The 27,599-nt window shown below is 47.7% G+C and overlaps 1 protein-coding gene across 4 annotated transcripts; it reads right to left on the reverse strand.

The window, feature by feature from the left end:
• On the reverse strand, positions 1–27,599 carry LOC124476921 (GRAM domain-containing protein 2A). Of its 4 annotated transcripts, XM_047034369.1 has the most exons (13): positions 22,494–22,747; positions 22,233–22,350; positions 20,156–20,269; positions 9,580–9,637; positions 7,863–7,935; positions 7,580–7,683; positions 7,183–7,281; positions 5,769–5,840; positions 5,118–5,180; positions 4,277–4,436; positions 2,616–2,709; positions 712–819; positions 1–468 (listed from the first exon to the last, which is right to left on the reverse strand). In XM_047034369.1, the coding sequence occupies exons 3-13, from the start codon at positions 20,257–20,259 to the stop codon at positions 465–467; spliced, it is 939 nt and encodes a 312-aa protein (XP_046890325.1). In that variant the 5' UTR covers positions 20,260–20,269; positions 22,233–22,350; positions 22,494–22,747; the 3' UTR covers positions 1–464. The 4 variants fall into 4 exon arrangements, with proteins under 4 accessions (XP_046890325.1, XP_046890324.1, XP_046890326.1 ...); XM_047034368.1 differs by lacking the exons at positions 22,233–22,350; positions 22,494–22,747 and adding an exon at positions 27,391–27,599; XM_047034370.1 differs by lacking the exons at positions 22,233–22,350; positions 22,494–22,747 and having other exon boundaries at positions 7,183–7,301; positions 20,156–20,243.

Consider the following 27,599-nt stretch of genomic DNA (forward strand, 5'->3'; position numbering starts at 1 on the left):
ACCAAGAACGCCCAAAATACCCGGAAGTGTTCTTGATCCGCCCCTTTTATCGAGGATGCATCGGATGGTGACTTGGTCAGAGAGAATGCATCGGATTTCCCAGAAATCATTGCATGAACACACGCTTCTCAAATCGCTCCCCGTCCTGCAAGACCGTTCTCGCAAGACGCTTGGCAAGAAAGTTCTTCTCAAGAACGCAAGTAAGTTCTTAGCATTCTTCAGATTGATAAACAGCCAGTGTCTCTTGGGATGGGAGAAAGGAGTTATTGCCTCGCTAGCACTCCTAAAGGGCTGCCAGTGTAGGTGCCGTGTTTCTGTTCAGTCTTGGTTGGTCTTGAGTCTTTTTAGGGGATGGCCAGCAGGGGGCGACGGAGGGAACAGGTGACAGAACCAAGACTGTTGGCCCAATCGGCAGGTGAACTCTGTGACTGACAGGCTGTCCGTCCAATGGGGACGGATGAGGGTTACCTGGGAGGGGACAAAAGTGCACATCGGTATGACAACGACACTTATGAAACAGTTAATGCATTATTAAAGGGACAGCACTTGATGTGTGTGTTATTATATATTTATGTGTATGTCTTTATTTATAATAGTTGTGTTTGTCTGACCTCTGAACAGTGAGTGTGATACCTGTGTCTCAGGGGCAGGGAGGAGTGTGTGTGTGTGTTACCTCTCTCTCAGGGGTAGGGTGGAGTGTGTGTGTGTTACCTCTCTCTCAGGGGCAGGGTGGAGTGTGTGTTAAGGAAGGCCAGCTGTTGCTCCAGGCTGCAGACTCTGAAGGCCAGGTAGCAGGAGGACAGGATGAGGAGCACGATGCTGAGGAGACAAACACACCTTCACCCTCACATCATAAACACACCTTCACCCACACATCATAAACACACCCTTCACCCTCACATCATAAACACACCTTCACCCTCACATCATAAACACACCTTCACCCTCACATCATAAACACACCTTCACCCACACATCATAAACACACCTTCACCCTCACATCATAAACACACCTTCACACACACATCATAAACACACCCTTCACCCTCACATCATAAACACAACTTCACCCTCACATCATAAACACACCTTCACCCTCACATCATAAACACACCCTTCACCCTCACATCATAAACACACCCTTCACCCTCACATCATAAACACACCCTTCACCCTCACATCATAAACACACCCTTCACCCTCACATCATAAACACACCCTTCACCCTCACATCATAAACACACCCTTCACCCTCACATCATAAACACAACCTTCACCCTCACATCATAAACACACCCTTCACCCTCACATCATAAACACATATTTATTATAATAAGAATATAAAACGATACACATACATATAGCTCTGCAAAGAACACTGCACCTTTTTCTTTTTCCAAAAATGTTGAGAAGGAAACATTTGTGTGAGAGTTCAACTTGCAGTTGCCTCTTGAACCCTTCTGCTCCTCACTCAAACATGTCCTTATCAACGTTTTTCGAAAGGAAAGGAAAAGGTGCAATGGTCTCTTAATTGGTTCCAGCGCTGTATGTATTATTGTCTCCAAAGTACAAATGAAGGGATTGAACCTGCGACCTCTTGCAGTGCTCTAACTATAAACTATGGTTTATAGCTATACAATTATACACACACTGACTTCAACATGGGCATGTTCCTTGACCAGAGGACAGCAGGTGCAGTATTGGCTAAAATCAACAGTTATACTGTTGCATGAACACAGTAGCAATCCCACTTGTTACCAGCAGGTGGCAGTGGTTTTGTGGTTAAAACAATAACAGAGTCAAGTAGTACAAGAAACAGTTTTTCCAGTAACATGACAAGAGATCTGTGTGTGCAGGCTATACAAAACATGTAGGCTATGTAAAATGCTATACAGGTGTAGCTATTAGTACCTAAATGGAGAGGAGGTATTGTCTATAATGTGTGTAAGTGTTTGTGTGTGTTCATTGTGTGTGTTTGCATGTGTGCAGGAGTCAGATGTTGTCATGGGTGTGTAGAGTATACAATAATGAGCTTGTTCTTGCTGTAAGGGCAGGAAGGCCTGGTGTAACTGCAGCCGAATGGCTCGTACCTCCATGAGTCTGTGTGTCATAAGCAGTTACGTTACTGCTGCTCCGTGGTGCAGATATTACTGCTGTTCACTGTGCCTGGTGCAGATATTACTGCTGTTCACTGTGCCTGGTAGCTGAGATATTACTGCTGTTCACTTTGCCTGGTGCAGATATTAATGCTGTTCACTCTGCCTGGTAGCTGAGATGTGGTTACTGTGCATTGTGCCTGGTAGCTGAGATGTGGTTACTGTGCACTGTGTCTGGTAGCTGAGATGTGGTTACTGTGCACTGTGTCTGGTAGCTGAGATGTGGTTCCTGTGCACTGTGTCTGGTAGCTGAGATGTGGTTACTGTGCACTGTGCCTTGTCAATACAGGCCATTCCTTCACTCTGGCCGTCAAAAAAAAAAAAAGCGCTTCTGATCCATGAACTTCTGTGTATGTCTACTTGTTTCTACTTGTACGTCGCTTTGGATACAAATGAAATGAATGAAATGTAACTGCTTGTACAGCTGTATCTGTATGTAGAGGTGGGAACATGACTCACAGCAGGATGAAGAACTTGAGCAGCTGGTACTCCAGGGGTCCCAGCTCTGGGGCTGCTTCGGTCAGCAGAATCTTCTCTGTCTCCAGACTGCGGTCTAGACATGTCATTACAACACAGATCCAGTTAGCATAGCATTACATTGAATTGAGGTCAATAGGGGTGGCTAAATGCTAACCAGTTCTCATCCCTGGTATTCTGTCAAGGAAGACTAGGAGGAGAGACTAGAGAGATTCACCGACAGCCTTAGCATCACGCTACACTGTACATACACAAACGTTAGCATTGGTTAGCTTGTTCTGTGTGGTAATGTGTCTTCTGCTTTGGCTGTTTTCCTCAGACCTTGTCTGGCTTGGTCTCTCAGCGCTACACCAGAAGCTTGATACCAGATCCAGATCTCTCCCCACAGCCTCAAAGCAGCACTCCTTCACACAGCTTCACAACTACAAACACACACCTTCCGGCATAATCCACCGAGCTGTTGAAGGAGAAAACTGGGGAAGAGAGAGTAGCAAAGAATAGACAACAGACATCTGAGATTAAGGCTAATCACTAGCTAACCCAGACCATCTCTAGCTAACACAAGCTAACACAGACCATCTTTAGCTAACACAGACCATCAGAAGCTAACCCAGACCATCTCTAGCTAACCCAAACCATCTCTAGCTAACCCAGACCATCTCTAGCTAACCCAAACCATCTCTAGCTAACCCACACCATCTCTAGCTAACCCAAACCATTTCTAGCTATCCCAAACCATCACAAGATAACACAGACCATCATAAACTAACACAGACCATCTCTAGCTAACCCAGACCATCTCTAGCTAGTACAAGCTAATCCAGACAAGCTCTAGCTAACCCAGACCATCTCTAGCTAGTACAAGCTAATCCAGACAAACTCTAGCTAACCAAGACCATCTCAAGCTAACCAAGATCATCTCAAACTAACACAGACAATTTTCTAGCTAACACAAGCTAACACAGACCATATCTAGCTTACACAAGCTAACCGAGACCATCTAAGGTCAGGCAATTAAGTGGCTGTATAAGCATGCTTAGGGTTAGTGAGGTGAGGACCAGGCTCAATGCTAGACAAGGGCTATTACTAATTAACCAGGCTGGTCGTGACCCTAGTTATCAGAGTGAGAGTCAACAGTCTTGTTTTGGAGGGTGGCAGCGTTCACAGGATATTAGCAGTACCTGGCCAACACCTCAACTTGAGGTATCAGGAGGGATACAGTATCGACCAGTCGTCCAAACACAGACAGATAAAACTGAGCCCAGAGAAAGCATACATGTCTCACAGTGACCAACTCAGCTTAAACACCCTGGCCCTTCAACAAGAAATAGCTATAATATAGCATGCCTCCAACCTCTGTGTTAACAGGAAGTGTAAACTGTGTGAATAGGAAGAGTTAACAGGAAATGTAAACTGTGTAGACGGGAAATGTTAACTGTGTGGACAGGAAGTGTCTACTGTGTAGACAGGAAGTGTTCATTGTGGACAGGAAGTGTTAACTGTGGAGACAGCTAAAGGTATGCTGCTGCGAAATTGTCTCAACTGATGTTTTTCCTATTTTATTGTTATTTCAAGACAATTGAAGATAAGCTGGGAGACCCTGGATTGGAGGGTGCAGATGATTGACAGGTGAGGCAGCCTACCGGTGAGCGGAGCCTCTGCGGGGTAGGGGGTGTCCACAGTGCTCAGGCTACTGGTGGAGTTTCCCAGCAGGTCTGGGAGGGAGGAGGACACCGAGGGCACAGATGGCTGCCTCCTCCACTTCAACACCGGGGGGAAGTCGGCCACCACAGGGAACTCATCCTGGGGGGGAAGAGAGATAGTGGAAGAGATAAAGGAGGAGAGGAAGAGATAGAGGAGAATGAAGAGGAGGAAGAGGAGGAGGAGAGGCAAAAATAAATGAGCCAAATAACATCAGTGAATCAGGAATGTGTGTGTTCTAAGTTTCCTGTAAAGCACATCAACCAGGTAAGGCGTGAAACACATAAGAAACCACAGAGCATATTCAATTGGCATCCTTTTTTGAAAGAGTTTAGTGGCACACAGGAATGTACACTGTGAGGTTTGTATGCAGACGTATATTTGTGTTCCTCACATTCCCATGTCTCTGCTGGCTCCAAAACCCCTGCTGTTCATGAAGGAACAAGAGGAATATGTTCGGGGATGAACGATAAACACAAGTTGACGTGAAAGGAGACGCTAACCTTGTAAAGCCTCCAGAATCTCATACACTGTCATATTAGAATGTTGTAGAGCCTTCACCCACAGCCTAGGTACACCTCCATCAGGAAAAAGATGCTATCGTAGCATGGCAGCTAGTCAACAAACAGTAGCAGCAGACTCTAGACAGTGTCAACAGTGATGTTTAAATAGAGAGATAGAGAGAGATGTGGAGATGGAGAGTGTATGTGTGAGTGTATGTGTGAGTGTAAGTGTGTCTGTGCATGTGCATGTTTGAGTGAGTGTGTGATAGTGTGTGTGTACCATAGACAGGGAGCTGGGTTCCTCCAGGTATAGCTTCAGACTCAGGCTCTTCTTACCGTTCACCTGCACGAGGAGAGCAGACAGGTTCAGAGTAAGTAAGTAAGTCAAGTTTATTTGTATAGCACCTCTCGCAGCTAAAAACCAGTAAGTGCTTCACAACAAAATGAAATATAACACTACAAATTTAGAATACAGGAACATTTTAAATAGAAAACATGACAAACAACCATAAAAACCCCCTCGACCAAAACTAAAAGCCTGCTTGAATGGCAAAGTCTTGAGTTGCTTTTTAAAAGTTTCGACAGAAGTTGCACACTGTATAAAGGGAGGCAAGGCATTCAACAACCAAAATTCATTTAGCAGACAAGCATCTGCTACATGAATAAATGTAAATGTAACCTAAGGGCCACTGCTCGGAATGATCGATCCCCTCTAGTTTTAAAATGGGTACAGAGTTCACACAGCAGACAGGGTCAGGGTTCACACAGCAGACAGGGTCAGGTCAACATGGTTCTCACAGGTTCAGGTCTAGGGAACCTCAGGTACACCTGCAGTATACCTGCACAATCATTCTAGAGTGTCACTTGCAGCATCATTCTAGGGGGTCACTTGCAGCATCATTCTAGGGGGTCACTTGCAGGATCAGCTCACCTGCAGGTGTGTACAGATCCTCCGGAGGACATCGTAGACGCTGTCCCTGGACAGCAGGGACACAAACACGTACTGCAGGACGATCACAACAGAAACAACACGTCAGCTGAAGCTGCTCTGAAATGGTCCAGTGAAGCATGAGAGTCTGACATGTTGGATATTAATGATTGTAATCTATCAACACACTTGATTATAATCTTTAAAGATATTCCAGTGTATCACCCAGTTACAGTAGCCTCTACACATAATCAAGGACAAGACTGATCTCAGCTAGAAGTTTGAACTGTCTTCACTAACAACCATAAGGTCCATAAACAGCCTGGTTATTTGAACTGCACTGATAAATCACCCCTATCTGACCCCACAGGAAATGACCAAATATTCAACAGGATTGTGCTTTAAAGGCACCTTCTAACTGAAAACATGTTTAAATGTCAATGGAGGCACTACTCACTTTTAAATCAGATTCTTTGTATGACAGATTTGTCTTTATTATTTGCTTGCCAGGCAATGTTAGCTTTGTGGATGTTCTATTTGGGCCTTGTGTACAGAGACAACTCTCCCTGAAGACAGCTCTGTGCTCTGTGGCCTGTGTACAGAGACAACTCTCCCTGAAGACAGCTCTGTGCTCTGTGGCCTGTGTACAGAGACAACTCTCCCTGAAGACAGCTCTGTGCTCTGTGGCCTGTGTACAGAGACAACTCTCCCTGAAGACAGCTCTGTGCTCTGTGGCCTGTGTACAGAGACAACTCTCCCTGAAGACAGCTCTGTGCTCTGTGGCCTGTGTACAGAGACAACTCTCCCTGAAGACAGCTCTGTGCTCTGTGGCCTGTGTACAGAGACAACTCTCCCTGAAGACAGCTCTGTGCTCTGTGGCCTGTGTACAGAGACAACTCTCCCTGAAGACAGCTCTGTGCTCTGTGGCCTGTGTACAGAGACAACTCTCCCTGAAGACAGCTCTGTGCTCTGTGGCCTGTGTACATCCAGCCTTATCCAGCAGGCTGATCTACTGAACACTGTGCTCTATTAAACTTTGGACAGACTAGCGACGCAGGAATCCTGCAGGTTGTCTGGATTGCTCCATGAGGAGCTGTGACGAATGTACCCCCTGTCCTGATCCCCTGGACCACAGGGCATGATGACTACGTGACGTTTCACCTGATCTGGTCTGGCTGACAGCTGAGAGCACTACAGCAGGAAACTGGAATCAAATTATTCAAGGAAGACAGACAGGCAGGAAGACAGACATACAGGAAGACAGACAGACAGACAAGCAGGAAGACAGACAGGCAGGAAGACAGACAGGCAGGAAGACAGGCAGGCAGGAAGACAGACAGGCAGGAAGACAGACAGACAGACAAGCAGGAAGACAGGCAGGCAGGGGGGAACCATGGGGAACCCAGACATGTCCTACCTTCTGGCTGGTGTCGATGGTGGTGGCCAGGCCGTTGGGCACCAGGCCGGCGGTTCGATGTTTCTTCACCAGCCGGACAGACACCACCGGTATGGCCACCTGTAGGAGCAGCACACACACTGCTTACACTGTAAGAATGTCATGTGACCTACGTTTACAAGTCTAATATTAAAAGAATGTAATCATGTATTCATTTAGCAGATGCAAAGAGGAGGAGGAAGAGGAGGAGGAACCTGGTGGCTCCAAAACAAACAGTGGGGGGTGGGGGGTGGCGGGACGAACAACAAACTAATCTCTGGACCAGCTGGAATGTACACATACACACACACACACACACACACACACACACACACAGGGAAGTGAGGGAAGCTAGAGGAGCAGGAGGTCAGACTGGTACCTTGATGTCCTTCCCAAACAGGTTGGCATAGAAACACAGCCAATTGCGTGAGATGTAGAGACGCCCCTGCAGCAGGATGTCCCGCAGGAGAGCACAGGAGTAGACTGGGGAGAGACAGGACAGGTGAGACCTGGAGCACACACACACAGTACACTGGGGAGAGACAGGACAGGTGAGACCTGGAGCACACACACACATATACATGACACACATATATGCACACACGCACACACGCTTGTGTTAAGCTAGGGGTGATTCGTAGGAGAGCTGGTCTGTGTCTCACCTTTCATGAGGATCTCCTCCTTGGGAACAGTCTGGAAGAGCTTGTGATACTGGGAGTTGTACTTGCTCACCGTCTGTCGGGAGGGGGGAGGAAGAGGAGGAGAGAAGGAGAGGAGAGAGGTGAGGAAGAGAGGAGAAAAGGAGAGAGGTGAGGAGGAGAGGAGAAGAGGAGAGAGGTGAGGAGGAGAGGAGAAGAGGAGAGAGGTGAGGAGGAGAGGAGAAGAGGAGAGAGGTGAGGAGGAGAGGAGAAGAGGAGAGAGGTGAGGGGGAGGAGAGAGGTGAGGGGGAGGAGAGAGGTGAGGGGGAGGAGAGAAAGAGAGGAGAGAGGTGAGGAGGAGAGGAGAGGGGGAGGAGAGGAGAAGAGAGGAGGAGGAGAGGAGAGGAGGAGAGAGGAGGAGGAGAGGAGAGGGGGAGGAGAGGAGGAGAGAGGTGAGGAGGAGAGGAGAGGGGGAGGAGAGGAGAAGAGAGGAGGAGGAGAGGAGAGGAGGAGAGAGGAGGAGGAGAGGAGAGGGGGAGGAGAGGAGAAGAGAGGAGGAGGAGAGGAGAGGGGGAGGAGAGGAGGAGAGAGGTGAGGGGGAGGAGAGGAGAAGAGAGGTGAGGGGGAGGAGAGGTGAGAAGAGGAGAGGGGGAGGAGAGGAGGAGGAGAGGAGAGGGGGAGGAGAGGAGGAGAGAGATGAGGGGGAGGAGAGGTGAGAAGAGGAGAGGGGGAGGAGAGGAGGAGAGAGGTGAGGGGGAGGAGAGGAGGAGAGAGGTGAGGGGGAGGAGAGGTGAGAAGAGGAGAGGGGGAGGAGAGGAGGAGGAGAGGAGAGGGGGAGGAGAGGAGGAGAGGAGAGGGGGAGGAGAGGAGGAGAGAGGTGAGGGGGAGGTGAGAAGAGGAGAAGAGAGGGGGATGAGAGGAGGAGGAGAGGAGACGCGGTGTAAATCCATTTTTAACTTGGTCTTGATTCTGATCTTGTGGTCATGTCCAGTCCAGTCTCTCTCTCTCACACACACACACACACACACATACTGCTAAAGGTGGCCCTAACCTCCATCGGCTATCACACATAGTCTTCCTGTATGTGTGATACACACCACCCCTTCCTGTCCTAGCCCCTCCCCTTCCTGTGTGGTCTACTCTCTCTCCAGACAGCAGCTTGCCTTGTTTCCTCCTCCTGCACAGGGAGCCAGGTGCCCCTTCCCCGTCTGACTGGACGTGTGTTAGAACAGACTCTGGAGGTGACGGTCATGTGACCACAGAGGAAACATCCAGAGGGATTTACACAACGAAAAGACCTGTGAGATTTATGTTCTCCTCTCAGCGTCTCAGACTGGAAGTGGCTGTATCTTTGTGTGCATGTTTGAATGTGTGTTTGAGCGTATTTCCGTGCGTTCAGACCAAGAGTGTTGAATAGATTGTTTAATCTAATTTGATCTGATTCATGGATAAATGCACATTGTTTGTACTACTTTGATCAAATCTTACATATGAAAACCCCCCCACACGACACACAAATCTACATGAATCTACACACACAGACACCTAAACAAACACAATCTCTCCCTCTCTCTCTCTCTCTCTCTCTCTCTCTCTCTCTCTCTCTCTCTCTCTCTCTCTCTCTGTCTCTCTCTCTCTCTGTCTCTCTCTCTCTCTCTCTCTCTCTCTCTCTCTCTCTCTCTCTCTCTCTCTCTCTCGCACACACACACAGAGAAGAGAGAGAAGATAAAGCAGTACTCACTGAGCCCCGGTAACATTTCTTCACGTCTTCATAAGACAGGTCATCGATAAGCTGCAGTCTAGAGAGGAGACAAACAAAGTTGAAACCGGACACACGCACACTCTCCCACACACACACACACTCTCCCCCACACACACACAAGAAGTTGAAACCAGACATACACACACACACACTCACAAATTCCTAGACAGACAGCCCACCCAGACAGACACACACCATCTTATTAATCAACAGCAGCCATGCAAACATCGATGCAAACATCGATGCAAACAGTCCAATGAGGTTTAAACCAGAGGAGGCCTAACCCTATACTTCGGAAGGGCTGGATGTAAATGTTTTGTAGAACATGTAAAGTGACGTATATGCAAAGTTGAAAAAGTCAAGTAAAGGACTCACTGACTATAACGTCAGTATCCTGACTCACTCACCTAGCAAGACCCTCCACCCAGGAGCAGGCACACAGCCAGGCATCCAGGCAGCCTCCTGTCCGGGTGGTCTGTCACCCTGCTGTACACTCACAGTTTGAGACTGTTTTAGGATGTAGGGATTTAATCAGTGAGCTGAATCAGGCTGCTTGAGGCCAGTTGGCCTCGCAGACAGGCTACTCTGTCACTTTCTCTTCTGGCTATTCAAATACCTCTGCAGTCAGGTGGCTTAAAGAAGCCACAGTGAGATAAGTTGACCATGGAACCAGTCTCCATGACAAGACCGCAGCAGAAGCTCAGGCAGACAACTTCTTGTAAACATCAATCCGTTTTATGAGAGTTGTAGTGTGGAGTCTGTGTCTGTGTCTGTGTCTGTGTTTGAGTGAGTGTGTGTTGACACAATGACTATATATACACGCTGTAAAGCTGGCCTGCTGTTCTGAGTCCTCATGTCTTTGATGAGGACAGTACCACACCAGTTTATGTCCTCCTGCAAACACAGACTTCAGGACACATCAGGGAGGTGTGTGTCTTTTATGAGAGCCCAGATAGATGACATTCCAGCTAAAGCAAAACTGATCTAGCAGGCAGTAGGCTGCAGGCAGTTAGAAGGTATTCTATCCTTCACAGAATTTGTACAAGATAACTTATTTATATGAAACCAGGGATGTAGTGGGGGCATCTAAGTTCCCTGCGCCTCGTATTCTGTCGTTGTCATATTGTCATATTGTTTAACATATCAACGCTGTAGTCTGAATCAATTCATCTGCGCTGTATGGTCTGTGACCCTCCAATCAATGCGTTGCGGCGGCGACACCAATCAGGATCCACGAAGTATGTCCACACACATACACGTTGTGGATTAGTCTACCTGTTCGGAATGGATTAATTAGCCCTGGATATCAGGCTTTTTTTGAAGAGACCATCGAGTGCTCCCACTCCCACAGATGCCCGCTAAAGGCCTCAAGTAAGATCAATTCACGTTTGTAAACGTTTTGGTTTGCACGACATAGCATTAAGACATGGGACAAACGGCTATAGCCTACTATTATTAACGTTCTTTTAAATACGATGATGCAGATACAAGCCAACTTTACTGGTTCCATCCAAGTAAGCCTAATGAAACTTAATGATGAATAAATAAACAGGGTTCTCAAGCCTCTGTGAAGGGGCTGAAATGTCAATGCATGTAGTTTTTCGGCAACCGTAGCCTACGGAGGAGGGGGGGGGGGGGCTTGACGACCCTGTAAATAAATAAATAATAAAATTCATAGTTTACTCACCTCAATTTTTACCCCTACACCACTGTATGAAACGTGTCTGTAGGCAATACACAGGAAGGTTTCTGTGTTTATATAGATGGGTTTAAGTGTGTGTGTGTGTGTGTGAGAGAGAGAGCTCAGAGTGAGTAGGTGTGTGTGTGTGTGTGTGTGTGTGAGAGAGCTCACAGTGAGTAGGTGTGTGTGTGTGTGTGTGAGAGAGAGAGCTCACAGTGAGTAGGTGTGTGTGTGTGTGTGTGTGTGTGTGAGAGAGCTTACAGTGAGTAGGTGTGTGTGTGTGTGTGTGAGAGAGAGCTCACAGTGAGTAAGGCCTCTGTGGAGATGAATACTCTCCTCAGGTGGCCCTTTCCCACAGAACACACTTGTGCGCACACACACACAAACACTCGTGCACACACACACAGTATACACACACACAGCCTCAGCTCTGTCTATTCAGTCAGGCCTGAAGGCTCCTCAGTCCAGGTCCATTCAGTGTGGCCTTCACACACACTAATCTCCTGTACATACACTCACACTGGAGAGAGAGGAGAGAAGGAGAGGGTAGAGAGGAGAGAAGGAGAGAGAGGAGAGAAGGAGAGAGCAGGAGGAGATAAAGAGAGAGGAGAGAGCAGGAGAGAGCAGGAGAAAGAGAGAGGAAAGAAGGAGAGAGAGAAGAGAGAAGGAGAGAGCAGGAGGCGATAGAGAGAGAGAGAGAGAGAGAGGCCATACTGATTGTCAGGCTGAGTTTAGTTATCACCGGAGTACTTCCAGCCTAAAACATCACATGCCCGCAAAGCACACAGCTAGCAGCAGCGTTAGCAGCAACAGCGTACGCTCCGGTAATATAAAGCAACACTCGACAATGTTAAATTAGAGATTACATTTCCTAAATATATAACAATGTGTATGTTCAATACTGTACAGCCTGTGTGAGTGAATAAAACTCCCTCACAATTTCCTCTTGTTATCCTCCAGTTATTTGAAGTGATACCATGGTCTGGGTGAATACTCGATTCTGATTGGCTGCAGGGGTGTCCAATGTCCGGTGATATACGGACACCTACTATGTAGTTGCAGCAAAACTGTCTGTTTACCGTTCTAAATTATTGCGCTGGCTACATAGTATTTGAGCAGGGGTGCACATAACCTTTTCAGTGAGTTACTCAGGTAAGTACCAGGAGATGTTTGGTACTCACCCCATATGTAGGGTGGTCTTAAGAAGTGCAGTCTTCCTCACTGTCCTCCTCAGTGTCACCCCCACTATCCTCCTCAGTGTCACCCCCACTGTCCCCCTCAGTGTCACCCCCACTGTCCCCCTCAGTGTCACCCCCACTGTCCCCCTCAGTGTCACCCCCACTATCCTCCTCAGTGTCACCCCCACTGTCCCCCTCAGTGTCACCCCCACTGTCCTCCTCAGTGTCACCCCCACTGTCCCCCTCAGTGTCACCCCCACTGTCCCCCTCAGTGTCACCCCCACTGTCCCCCTCAGTGTCACCCCCACTGTCCCCCTCAGTGTCACCCCCACAGTCCTCCTCAGTGTCACCTCCACTGTCCTCCTCAGTGTCACCCCCACTGTCCTCCTCAGTGTCACCCCCACTGTCCCCCTCAGTGTCACCCCCACAGTCCTCCTCAGTGTCACCCCCACTGTCTTCCTCAGTGTCACCCCCACTGTCCTCCTCAGTGTCACCCCCACTGTCCCCCTCAGTGTCACCCCCACTGTCTTCCTCAGTGTCACCCCCACTGTCCTCTACTTCAGCTACCTGCATGGTAGATGATGAAGATAAAATCTATTGTAATGACCTGACTAAGAACAATCGTCCAGGCATAAGATGAAGTTCCTGAATTGAGGTTTATTAACCATGGTACACAGGCTACTAGTAAACCAAACAGCTGTTTAGCCCAAGGCTACGCTAAATAAAAGAAATGTAGCCCACAAAACGTGACCGTCTCTTGTGAAACCCAGACATAACAGAAAGAACAGGTGCTAAACCCAGTCCTTGCACCACCCCAAGCCCTCAGAGCAGCTCCCTCGCTGAGGCTACAGGCACCAGGTCAGAGCATACTAGTCAGTCAGTCACATGCCAAGTTTAGCCTGTGTTTGTAGGCCACACATGTAAGCCTACACAAAAGTTGTTTTCCCCGATTAAGCCTCACTTTAACATGTTGGTTGTTGATTCATGAGTGTTCTTGTTTTGGTGGCTGTGGCATTTTTTGTGTGAGTATACACTAATAGTTTAATAATAGTTTTAATGTAAAAGAAGGATCTAACCTCTAACCTGGTTAGACCCAGATTATTATATATTCATAAAAACAGAGTGACCGCAGTCTCTACAGAGTACAGATTTACTCCTAGCCGCTTCAGTAAAGGAATATCTTCAGAATAGGAAGACATGGGGCGTGCGTGTTTAGCTTTATGGAAGGCGAGGAGAAAATCATTAGACAGAGCTTGCTGCTGGTTTTCATTCAGCTTGTCTTGCCATCTGGCAAGTGGGCGACTGGACATTTCTTGTCGGGTAGCTTGTTTATTAGTAATGGCTTGCGCCACACTCTTTTCATGATTTTCAAATAAAGGATGGTTGAAATTCTTTGAGCCTTAATAAAACGCACCTGTTTTGTCTGCTAGTTGTGGATTTGAGCAGCAAATCTTGCACCACAGTTCAGTGCGCTCATCGTTAGCATCAAGCCACTGCACATCTTGGAGCCACTTAAAAAAAAAAAAAAAAAATATTCGGCTCAGGCTCCAGTTGGCGTTTCTTTGTAGGTGGCGAAACGCAAAAGAAGCTGCTTAATGTCTGTTGCTTTTTAGACATCTCTGACAGTAGTTGATGAGCAATATGTCATGTGCAAGGTTAGTTGAGAAGATCAAGATGGAGTACGCAAACGTGAATAGTAATACAAGTGGCATCACGCATTCCTGATTTTTGTAGCGCATAAGTACCTGCGTACCAGTTATGTGCACCCCTGTCTTCAATAAATAACCATAACATATTCACCTCACAAGTCAATCTTCAGACAGGCTGCGGCCAACACGACAGTAGCCGCTACACAAGGCCGATGTTCTGCAGCTGATGTTCTGAGCTGATGTTCAGCAGTTGATGTTCTGAGCTGATGTTCTGCAGCTGATGTTCTGCAGCTGATGTTCTGAGCTGATGTTCTGGAGCTGATGTTCTGCAGCGGATGTTGTGCAGCTGATGTTCTGAGCTGATGTTCTGAGCTGATGTTCTGGAGCTGATGTTCTGCAGCTGATGTTCTGCAGCTGATGTTCTGAGCTGATGTTCTGAGCTGATGTTCTGCGCTGATGTTCTGAGCTGATGTTCTGAGCTGATGTTCTGAGCTGATGTTCTGCAGCTGATGTTCTGCAGCTGATGTTCTGAGCTGATGTTCTGAGCTGATGTTCTGGAGCTGATGTTCTGCAGCGGATGTTGTGCAGCTGATGTTCTGAGCTGATGTTCTGAGCTGATGTTCTGAGCTGATGTTCTGGAGCTGATGTTCTGCAGCTGATGTTCTGCAGCTGATGTTCTGAGCTGATGTTCTGAGCTGATGTTCTGCGCTGATGTTCTGAGCTGATGTTCCGAGCTGATGTTCTGAGCTGATGTTCTGAGCTGATGTTCTGCGCTGATGTTCTGAGCTGATGTTCTGCGCTGATGTTCTGAGCTGATGTTCTGAGCTGATGTTCTGCAGCTGATGTTCTGCACCTGATGCACTGCAGCTGAGGTGAATGTCTATCTGAGGCTGTGCCATGCTAAATCCTTCCTTTTTAAAGCATGTACAAGCATTATGTTGAATGTAGTGTAACTCTAGCTACAGGACTGTTTAAAGCATGGACAAGCTCAGCTGAAGGCTAGCAGTTAAGGGGAAGGGAGGTAGCAAGTGTGTGTGTGTGTGTGTGTGAGGCAGGTAGGCAGGTGTGTGTGTGTGTGTGTGTGGGAGGCAGGCAGGTGTGTGTGCTGTCTAATCCCCAAACGGAACATGACAGCATTGTCATTATTTCCAGACGCATGTGTAAGGCTGGGTGTCAAACCTGCCCCCACCTCTCATATGCTAAAGTCTGGAGTTTCTGGACGGTCTCAACTTGATGGCTCTCACACCCCATTCAAGATGTGGTCTGATTGGTTGTTCTTGTGTATAAAGGGAATTGCAATGCATTGTTCTTTGGATTCTACATCTCCTGAGACTTTCTCCTCAGTTCTCCCTTGTCCTACTGTCCTACTCCTTGCTCACCTCTTGCTTTCTCTCTGATTTACAATGATCACGGTAGAGTGGGTAAGAATTAAAGCCTTCATTTTGTAACATGTTTGCCTTGTAATTGATTTCATTCATTTGCAATGTTATTAAATGTGTATTTCATTTAACCTTCCTTGACCATTCTTGCTCTGCTTTAACCCATATTGTCAAATACCTGGAATTGGTTTTGGCATTATTGGTTCATGCTAATACACTGTTCAGTTTCCCATCTTCCTTTAAACCATAGGGGAATTCGTTTTGGTTGCTTGGCCAATATTTAACCCCCTACACATGGATTGTGGCTCTCTCTGGGACATAACTACCATGTGACGGCTTGGTGGCAGAGTGTGTGTGTGTGTGTGTATCTGTGTGTGAGTGTGTATCTGTGTGTGTGTATAACTGTGTGTGTGTAATTGTGTGTGAGTGTGTATCTGTGTGTGTGTATATCTGTGTGTGTGTATCTGTGTGTGTGTGTGTGTGTATCTGTGTGTGTGTATATCTGTGTTTGTGTATCTGTGTGGGTGTATCTGTGTGTGTGACACTCTCTTCCTCTCCTCATCTCTTCTCTCTCTCTCTACCTCTCACTCTGCGCCTTCGATCTACTTTTTCCTTTTCCCTCCCCTCGTCCGATATTGGTTACATAACACAGTCTGCATCCCAGTCTTGTAAACGTGAGAAGGCTCCTCCCTCCCTCCCTCCCTCCCTCCTGAAGCATTTCTCCTGTGTGTGTGACAGTATGTGAGCCCACAGGAGGGGATGGTCTGTGGAATCCAGAAGGTTCTATCTGTGTCTTAGCTCCTCTCTCACACATGCTCAGCTTACATCACCTCCAAGCTGCCTCAGGAGCTGCACATCCAGCAACCCACCATCAGAGACACCTCTGAAGGCTTCTGTTTATCTATTCATCCTGTTGGACACTCATCTCCAGGACTCGCACTGGTAGTCCCTCTTTCTCTCCCTCACTCTCCCCCCCTCTCTCTCTCTCTCTCCCCCTCTGTCTCTCTATCTCCCCCCCCCTCTCTATCCCCCCCCTCTCTGGCTCAATGCAGCGAGCAGATAGGAGCTCCAGAAACAGTTGCGTGTGTGTGTGTGTGTGAGCAGGTCTGTCAAATGTTTATGCTTGTGCTAATGCATGTGTGTCTGTTCATATGTATGGCTGAGCGAATGGGTGTGTGCATGCGCTTGTGCTTGCACAGTGTGTGTGTGTTTGTGTATGTATACGTGTTTGTATATGTATGTACAGTGCCCTCCAAAAGTATTGGAACAGTGAGGCCAATTCCTTTATTTTTGCTGTAGACTGAAAACATTTGGGCTTGACATCAAACGATGAATGTGAAACCAGAGATCAACGTTTCAGCTTTTATTTCCAGGTATTTACATCAGGATCTGATGCACAAATTAGAAAATATCACCTTTTTGTTCGAACCCACCCATTTGTCACGTGAGCAAAAGTATTGGAACATGTGACTGACAGGTGTGTTTTGTTGCCCAGGTGTGTCCTATTACATACATTATTCAATCAATAAATACCACTGAATGTCTACACTCAGGTTCAGATTGGGTAAGATAGGTTTTGTCTATGCAGACTGTATTCAGAGGTGAAAACAACATGAAAACCAGAGCGCTGTCTTTGGGTGAAAAACAAGCAATTGTGAGTCTTAGAGAAGATGGAAAATCAATCAGAGCCATTGCAGAAACATTGGCCATAGCCAGTACAACCATTTGGAATGTCCTGAAGAAGAAGAAAACTACTGGTGTACTAAGTAACAGACGTCAAACAGGTAGACCAAGGAAAACATCAGCAGTTGATGACAGAAACATTGTGAGAGCTGTAAAGAAAGACCCTAAAACAACTGTTAGTGAGATCAGCAACAACCTCCAGATGGCAGGAGTGAAGGTATCACTATCTACTGTTCGCAGAAGACTTCATGAACAAAAGTACAAGGGCTACACCAGAAGATGCAAACCACTCATTAGCAAGAAGAATAGGAAGGCCAGGCTGGAATTTGCCAAAAAGTACAGAGATGAACCTCAAAAATTCTGGGACAAAGTTTTATGGACTGATGAGACAAAGATTAACTTTTACCAAAGTGATGGAAAGGCTAAAGTTTGGAGAAAGAAAGGAACTGCTCATGATCCCAAACACACAAGCTCATCTGTGAAACACGGTGGAGGTAATGTCATGGCTTGGGCTTGCATGGCTTCTTCTGGGACGGGCTCATTAATCTTCATTGAGGATGTAACACATGATGGCAGCAGCAAAATGAACTCGGAAGTCTACAGAAACATTTTGTCTGCCAATTTAAGGAAAGATGCAACCAAACTGATTGGCAGAGCCTTCATCATGCAGCAAGATAACGACCCAAAACACACTGCCAAAACAACAAAGGAGTTCATCAGGGGCAAGAAATGGAAGGTATTAGACTGGCCAAGTCAATCTCCAGACTTAAACCCTATAGAGCATGCATTTTACCTGCTTAAGAGGAGACTGAAGGGAGGAACCCCACAAAACAAACAACAACTGAAAGAGGCTGCAGTGAAAGCCTGGGAAAGCATCAAAAAGGAAGAATGCAAAAGTTTGGTGACGTCAATGGGTCACAGACTTGCTGCAGTTATTGAAAGCAAAGGATTTGCAACTAAATATTAAGTCTTATTCACTTAAATATGTTTTAAGTATATCTGTTCCAATACTTTTGATCACAAGACAAATGGGTGGATTCAAACAAAATGTGATATTTTCTTAGTTGTGCATCAGATCCTGATGTAAATACCTGGAAATAAAAGCTGAAACGTTGATCTCTGGTCTCACGTTCATTATTTGATGTCAAGCCCAAATGTTTTCAGTCTACAGCAAAAATAAAGGAATTCGCCTCACTGTTCCAATACTTTTGGAGGGCACTGTATGTATGTATGTATGTATGTATGTATGTATGTGTGTGTGTGTGTGCTTCCACCAAAGGGGGTTTTCCACACCCCCCTCCCTGTATCGTTCCCTTCCACACACAGTACTGCTGCGCTTTCATCTGCTGCCAGACTCTCTCTCTCTCACTCACTCACTCACTCACTCACTCACTCACTCACTCACTCACTCACTCACTCACTCACTCACTCACTCACTCACTCACTCACTCACTCACTCACTCTCACTCACTCACTCACTCACTCACTCACTCACTCACTCACTCACTCACTCACTCACTCACTCACTCACTCACTCACTCACTCACTCACTCACTCACTCACTCACTCACTCACTCACTCACTCACTCACTCACTCACTCACTCACTCACTCACTCACTCTCACTCACTCACTCACTCACTCACTCACTCACTCACTCACTCACTCACTCACTCTCACTCACACACACACTCACACTCACACTCACACTCACACTCACACTCACACTCACACACACACTCACACACACACTCACACACACACAGACAAGCAGCAGAGCCCCGACTGTGTGACTGGAACATCACACGGTGACGTGACAGACTCCCCCCTCAAGCTTCCGTCACTAAGAAACCAGCCATGTGTGGGGAGCACAGCTGCTGTCTGCTGTATCCAGAGCGAGGGCGTGTCTCCAGCCAGCCTTCACCTGTGCTGTACTAACATGCTGCTATCATCAGTCTCCTGAGCCCCTGGTTCCTGTCCTGCATGTTCTACAAAGATGTTTCCCTGCTCCAACACACCTGATTCACACGGACAGGTCGTTATGAAGCTCAGCAGAAGCCTGCTAACAAACCGTTCATTAAAATCCTGTGTGTTGGAAGAGGGCTCCCTGAGGACCCAGGCTGGGCACCACCGCCTGCAGGCTGCAGCTCTGCAGGCAAGAGGGCTCGTCTCCACACACCAGCCTGGCCACACACACCAGCCTGGCCACACACACCTCCACACACCAGCCTGGCCACACACACCAGCCTGGCCACACACACACACCTCCACACACCAGCCTGGCCACACACACCAGCCTGGCCACACACACCTCCACACACCAGCCTGGCCACACACACCAGCCTGGCCACACACACACACCTCCACACACCAGCCTGGCCACACACACCAGCCTGGCCACACACACCTCCACACACCAGCCTGGCCATTTTTTGTTGGGTGTCTACGAAGTAAGGAAGCCTCCAGAAAAAAGCTCTGGAAAAAAGGGGGTGAAAGGGGGTGGACCCTTGATTGTGTGACTGCATAATACCATATGTGTTTACAAAACACTGCAATGGAAAAGAAGATAATCCACTGACTTGACACATTTAATGAGTGGATGTACACAGCCCTACTGTGCTCTTGTTCCTGTGTCTGGGTAAGGCTGTGTGCATGTGTAGACTTGAGCTAGAGAAGAGGATGCTGGGAAACGTAGGCGAGTAAGGTATTAAATACACCAGTATTGTTGTTAGGCCTCTCCTTGGTTTGACCACAGCAGCTCCTCTGAGGCTGAGCTAGTTGGGAGTTCAGCCGTACGTACGACACAGTCAGAGGACGACTCCTCATGTCACCTGGTATCTGATGTGATACCAGGTGACCAGCCTATCTGCTGGGCCTCTCAGTTATGTGAGAGAAACCACAGCCACATGAGCATCTGGATGGGAACTCCCCGCCTCAGTCCTGGAGTGTGACTATGCTCCGCCAGCAGGTCGCTGCAGTACCGTACCTGAACTGTGGGGGGCAGTGTGCCTCCTCGTCCCTGGGGGGGTCTGGCAGCTGGTGGGGGGGCAGGATGCTGATGTCATCGCCCGGCTCCTGGTGCTCCGTCATCTTCTCCAGCCTGGGGAGGGAACAACAGCTGGTCACACACTGAGAGGAGGAAAGGATTCCAGGGTTTCTGGCGGCCTGAGAACGTTCTGGAACAGACTACCCAGAAGGCCGTGTGGACGTAAGGCTACATTGATCAGAAGCGCAGGAGCAAAGCGGTTTTGACCAGGAAATTTGGTCTGAGAAGAGGTCTGAGTGGTCATTAGCTCTGGTCGAGGGTCAAGGTTAGAACCATGACAACAGTATCAAAAAGCCAAGGATTCTTTCAGTTCTCCTGACCTGAGCACAGGTCCCTGTCACAACAACTAAATATTTCTACGATTCATCATAATACCATTGATCTGACACCACTGTGAGGCACTTATACCATGGACAGGATGCTAGGTCGACAAGGACAGCATCCTAGGTCGTATGACAGAGTAAGATCCGAACAGCTAAGAGAAAGAAAGAGAGGGAGAATAATGAAAGAAAAAGAATCAGAGAGAGTAAGAAAGGAAGACAACATTATTGATGCTGTAGAAGATAGAAAAGATTAAGAAGTGAAAATGTAGCTGTCACTACAACATACAGCATCAGTTTGCTCTGTAGAAATGGAGGCCACAAGAGAGATGAGGAGGACAGGAAGGGAGAGAGGAATACATCAGACACCGTTAAACAGAGGTGTGAGTGTTGCAGGAACAAACTGTCTGTTTGGGTGTTTGCTATCCTTTCTGTTACTCCCAAAAGAACACATTTAGAACGGCTGATTAGCACATCAGAGAAAAGAGAATGTTTTCCAGCTCGTCTAAGCGAGAGGCAGTATGCTAAAGACAGCACATAAACACATCCTCACTATCTTACATGGTACATCCTCACTATCTTACATAGAACATCCTCATTATCTTCTCCAGCTGTCCAGGTAGAAAAAAAAAAAACTTCCTGGTTGCTTAGGAATCTGCAAGTTAAAAAAAGCTCAAGGTGCCATTGATACTTTGTGCTAAAACAGATGAGTGAGACTGATAACACATAGGGGGCTGGGAGATAAGACCACCACTCAGCATGTCCCAACACTCCCTGTCCCTCTTCAGGTCTGACGCACTGAGACCAAGGTCCTTCCTTATCTCACACGCTGAAAACCTTTTTCCTAACGCTGATGACTCACAGCACCAGCATGATCAACTGGGACAGATGGATTTCGAACCTGACAGAGATAGACTGCTGTGTGACTGTCTCTTCACCTCAGCTCTGTGGTCATAGAGAGAGGGACAGAGAGAGAGACACCAGAGGGTTTGACAGCGTCGAAATATGAAGGTGAGGAAATACACACACACACACACACACACAGACTCACACTCTCTCTCACACACACACACACTCACACTCTCTCTCTCACACACACACACACACTCACTCTCTTTCTCATACACACACACAACCCATGATCACACCTTCAGACAAGAACGAGTATCTTCTAAAGACAGCATGTGTTAAGTTCTCCTGACAGATGATGGGTTTGGCTGGAACAGAACATACACCCTGGTTGCAGCATCTCTTCCACCAGCGCAGAGCAGCAGTCAGGGTTTACACCAGAGGGATCTCCTCAAGCCAACACCTGCCTCATTCTCCTCTGCTCTCTGGAGGAGTGGCTAAGCCGTGTCAGAACAAGGAAATATTCTCTATATTCTCAACTAGAAATACTAACCAATCCTTTGTAAAGCGGTGGACGTGAAGGGTGAGTGACGCCAGTGAGCTCTGCTATGTGATTCCAGCTCTGCTCAGAACACTGCAACACTTGTGTGTTTGCGTTCACATGGTCGGGACAGAAAGGGGAGTGTCCCAAACACAGATAGACTCCTGAATGCAGGTCTTTATCCAAGACCCAGGCTTAATCTGGCTCCAGGGTTTAGAATGAAGAAGGAAATGAAAATAAACCACTGAAAAAAGGCTGTTTACAAGAAAACAGATCTTCCAGACAGGACTGTGTTGCCATAACTTACTGGAAGCTTTGTTGTGAGTGGGATCAGTAGGCTTCAAGCCCCTGGCTTGGAAAACCTCTCTCTCAAATGCCACTAGGTTTCTTTTTTCTTTTCTTCTTCTTGTTACCATGGCAACAGCCTGAAGAAAGAAAGAAGAAAAAAATAGAAAGAAAAAAAGGTGTTCTGGCAGCGCTCCCAGGTCAGAGTTCACCAGGCTTGTGTAATGGTCAACAGTCTCATGCAAACACCGGCCTACATGAATACCACAGGTCGTTCACTCACGAGGTCAGAATGCTGAAACACACAGCAGCTTGGGAGCGTCGCAGAACATCCTGTGTGATGATGAAGTTCTCAGCTCTCAGCTCCTGGTCTTCAGGTCTTCAAGTATCCTGGTCCACAGGTCTCCTGGTCTTCAGGTCCTCAGGTCTTCAGGTCTCCTGGTCTTCAGGTCTCCTGGTCCACAGGTCTCCTGGTCCACAGGTCTCCTGGTCTTCAGGTCTTCAAGTATCCTGGTCCACAGGTCTCCTGGTCTTCAGGTCTTCAGGTCTCCAGGTCTTCAGGTCTCCAGGTCTTCAGGTCTCCTGGTCTTCAGGTCTCCAGGTCTTCAGGTCTCCTGGTCCACAGGTCTCCTGGTCTTCAGGTCCTCAGGTCTCCTGGTCTTCAGGTCTCCTGGTCCACAGGTCTCCTGGTCTTGAGGTCCTCAGGTCTTCAGGTCTTCTGGTCTTCAGGTCTTCAGGTCTTCAGGTCTCCTGGTCTTCTGGTCTCCAGGTCTTCCAAGTCCACACAGCAAACGACTGAATCATGGAAATCATCCCTCAGCCCTCGAGACCAACACAGGGAAATCAGTTCACCTGCGTTCTACCTGAATACGAGCAGGCTCTTCTAATTTCCTGTCTGCCCCCTCACACCCTCCCGCACCCCTACTACCCCCCTGCTGCCCCCTCACCCACCCCTACTACCCCCCTGCTGCCCCCTCACTCACCCCTGCTGCCCCTCCCCCACCCCTGCTGCTCCCTCACCCACCCCTGCTGCCCCCTTACCCACCCCTGCTGCCCCCCTGCAGCCCCCACACGCCCCCCTGCAGGCCCCACATGCAACCCTACAGCTCTCATACCTACACGCCCCCCCCGCTGGACCCCCTGCTGCCCTTGCGCTGTGGGAAAGGCTCCAAACAAAACACACGCCTGTTACCATGGGAGACCGGATTTATAAAAAGCCTGTTTACTCTAGGGGATGACATTATTAATAGATCTGCCGGGGGAATACATGACGTCAACTATTATTATCTCTCCCCTGCGTTCCGTTTGTCCTGGTAAACACATGCAGCGCTATCCTGGTAAACACATGCAGCGTTATCCTGGTAAACACATGCAGCGCTATCCTGGTAAACACATGCAGCGCTCTCCTGGTAAACACATGCAGCGCTCTCCTGGTAAACACATGCAGCGTTATCCTGGTAAACACATGCAGCGCTATCCTGGTAAACACATGCAGCGCTCTCCTGGTAAACACATGCAGCGTTATCCTGGTAAACACATGCAGCGCTATCCTGGTAAACACATGCAGCGCTCTCCTGGTAAACACATGCAGCGCTCTCCTGGTAAACACATGCCGCGTTATCCTGGTAAACACATGCAGCGCTATCCTGGTAAACACATGCAGCGCTATCCTGGTAAACACATGCAGCGCTCTCCTGGTAAAACATGCAGCGCTATTCTGGTAAACACATGCAGCGTTATCCTGTTAAACACATGCAGCGCTATCCTGGTAAACACATGCAGCGCTCTCCTGGTAAACACATGCAGCGCTTTCCTGGTAAACACATGCAGCGTTATCCTGGTAAACACATGCAGTGCTCTCCTGGTAAACACATGCAGCGCTATCCTGGTGAACACATGCAGCGCTCTCCTGGTAAACACATGCAGCGCTCTCCTGGTAAACACATGCAGCCCTATCCTGGTAAACACATGCAGCGTTATCCTGGTAAACACATGCAGTGCTCTCCTGGTAAACACATGCAGCGCTATCCTGGTGAACACATGCAGCGCTCTCCTGGTAAACACATGCAGCGCTCTCCTGGTAAACACATGCAGCCCTATCCTGGTAAACACATGCAGCGCTATCCTGGTAAACACATGCAGCTCTATCCTGGTAAACACATGCAGCACTGACTGACCACTTCCAGGAGCGTGCCTCTCTCCCCTCCCTGTCTAGGCCCCTCTGTAGCCAATCAGAACAGAGGAGAAAAGGTGAGGGGCGAGGGATCTCAATGTTCCCCAGGTATCTCCTCCCCTCACCCATCCCTGCTGCCCCCTCACCGACACGCCCCCCTGCTGCCCCCCGACCCACCCCTGCTTATGTTGTCTCTCCAAGCCCTCCTGCCTCCTCCTAATCCCCAACAACTCACGTGTCTGACTCATGCAAATGGTAGGAAAATACAGTCCCCCCTCCCTGGAGAGCAACACAGACTAGCGTCATAGCAGCCCTGCATCAGTGAGGTTCATATGTGCTCAAACATATGCAGATAAAAGGTAGAATGTTGTTACAGTACATACTGATCATAAAGTCTGTCCCCCAGAACAGACTTTAGAACTTGAGACAGAAACAAGATGAAGAGGTGAACTTGGAGGATGAAACTGCCGTGTCCCCTGTTGAGGCTGTGCTTGGTCAAGTCCCAAGAGGAACTGAAACGGTTCCAGAACCTCTTCAATGGGTCCCTTGTGTGTTTGTCCTTGAGTGATGAGAGCAGCTCGTTAGAGCAGCAGCCCAAACAGACCAGAACACACACACAAAGCAGAACACACACACACAGCAGAAAACACACACAGCAGAAAACACACACACACAAAGCAGAACACACACACACAGCAGAAAACACACACACACAAAGCAGAACACACACACACAGCAGAAAACACACACAGAGCAGAACACACATTGTCCATCGGAGCAGGAAGAAGCCTTCGCTTACAGACCATTCAGACTTACTGGGTCGTAAACTTGTAAACACCATTACGGCGGCCTAACCCACACCGCGGCTTTGCATACCAAACCCCTGAGGGGGCAGTGGTCAGTTGGGTCCGGTTAAAGGTGGATGATTCATTATGAATAGATCTTTTATACTGTGTATACTCTGCTGTCATGACCTCTTATGATAAGGTTTAGCATTTTTGGGCTATGCACATTAGTGACAAACATATCTATAACCCTCACATCTCAGCTTCCTAGAGTTGTAAAGAGGAATGATGTGCCCCACTCAGAGTAATAAGGCTAATATCCTTCAGATGCAATGTGATTATAGGATGTTATATGACTGCAATTTACAACCAATGGGTCAGTAATCCTACTTCCAATATGAATAGGCTGTAACTGTATACATGACAACAGCATGGTTGTCATGTCAGGTTTGTCTTTCAATCAGTCAAAATAAAAGCTCCCATGTTTACTTGTTTAGTCTTTAAATGGAGATGTTGGGCTTTCCAAAACCTCCATCCACGATCCTTGCTGTGGAAGCTCCAGGCCTCTGTCTCTCATCCCCCAGACTGTGGAAGCTCCAGGGCTCTGTCTCTCATCCCCCAGACTGTGGAAGCTCCAGGCCTCTGTCTCTCATCCCCCAGACTGTGGGGGCCTTTCATCGTTCCTATTCTTTACGTGGCGAAAAGACAACACTACCTCAGCCTTCTGCAAGGCTAGACTTCAGAGAGCTGTGTCTGCACCCAGGGTCCATAACTTCAGAGAGCTGTGTCTGCACCCAGGGTCCATAACTTCAGAGAGCTGTGTCTGCACCCAGGGTCCCTAACTTCAGAGAGCTGTGTCTGCACCAAGGGTCCATAACTTCAGAGAGCTGTGTCTGCACCCAGGGTCCATAACTTCAGAGAGCTGTGTCTGCACCCAGGGTCCCTAACTTCAGAGAGCTGTGTCTGCACCAAGGGTCCATAACTTCAGAGAGCTGTGTCTGCACCCAGGGTCCCTAACTTCAGAGAGCTGTGTCTGCACCCAGGGTCCCTAACTTCAGAGAGATGTGTCTGCACCCAGGGTCCATAACTTCAGAGAGCTGTGTCTGCACCCAGGGTCCATAACTTCAGAGAGCTGTGTCTGCACCCAGGGTCCATAACTTCAGAGAGCTGTGTCTGCACCCAGGGTCCCTAACTTCAGAGAGCTGTGTCTGCACCCAGGGTCCATAACTTCAGAGAGCTGTGTCTGCACCCAGGGTCCATAACTTCAGAGAGCTGTGTCACCCTGCACCCAGTGTCCCTAACTTCAAAGAGCTGTGTCACTCTGCACCCAGGTTTTTGAAATCCTTAAGTACAGTATATTACTGTAGATCAATCTCGGTAAGACACACTTTAATTTCCACTACTTTGCTCTTACCCATCATAGATCAATATGGAAATGTGTCACCACTAGAGCTTATTCAAAATGCTATCCAATAATTCCAGTAAACTAATATTAATTGTTGTTATTGATCAACAACGTAGGACTACTGGACAAGTAACTTATCAGTTATACTTTCCTCTTACATACAACCTCAGCATGTACTTAATGCCGTGTGTAATTATTAACACAAGAACCAGGCAACCCGCTTGATGGTGACTATACAGAGTTTCTGACGATGATGACTTCTCCGGTTCTAAAATGGGCTCTTGGGAGTTGTTGGAAAAACGATCAATCATATCACAAAGGCATGCCTCAAATGTGAGAGACTTAGACATGGAAAACCATGTGCAAGCAAGGTGACAGTTTCCGTTCCTGAAAAAGAAATCAGCCGCCGCGTACCTACGACCACGTGACTGATATTGTAATGGGATTTTTATTTTCGAGATTCTTTGCATCACTGAAATGCCAGTTAACGCACAACAGATATCCGACAATTATGTCTTAACGGTGAAGCACAGCCCCATATATGAGACAAATCGTACAGCTTGCCGTTTCATTTTGTACCCAAATCTTCAAACTATTCTGTGGAGCTTATAACTTTTGACATCCCCATAGTTACATTGTGGTAAAAACCAGATTATAATCAGGTGTTTTCAGAATATAGGAACATACTGTAACGCCAAAGCGTAAAATGATCGAGGACAACAAAGCATTACAGGCAACTAAAAAGATAACAGTTTGGACTTGGAATCCAGCGCTTTGTCACAACGTTGTGGATTCGACGTGCATAAACGTATCTTACCTGAGACGCTACGGGTAGAGGCTATAGGTACTAGAGTAAATGCCACTTCCATAGATTTAACACACTGAAATTCGGGCCAACGTCCACATCTTCAACAAGCAGCGGTCCGTGGTTTAAGGTAGTCTGAGAGAGAAAGCTGTATTTGGAGTAGGTGAGTTGTCACCGCAGTGAACAAGCACAAGCAGATCAAATTTCCTCTAACTTGTTGC

This window comes from Hypomesus transpacificus, chromosome 14 (genome assembly GCF_021917145.1).
Source record: "Hypomesus transpacificus isolate Combined female chromosome 14, fHypTra1, whole genome shotgun sequence".
NCBI classification, from domain to species: Eukaryota; Metazoa; Chordata; class Actinopteri; order Osmeriformes; family Osmeridae; genus Hypomesus; species Hypomesus transpacificus.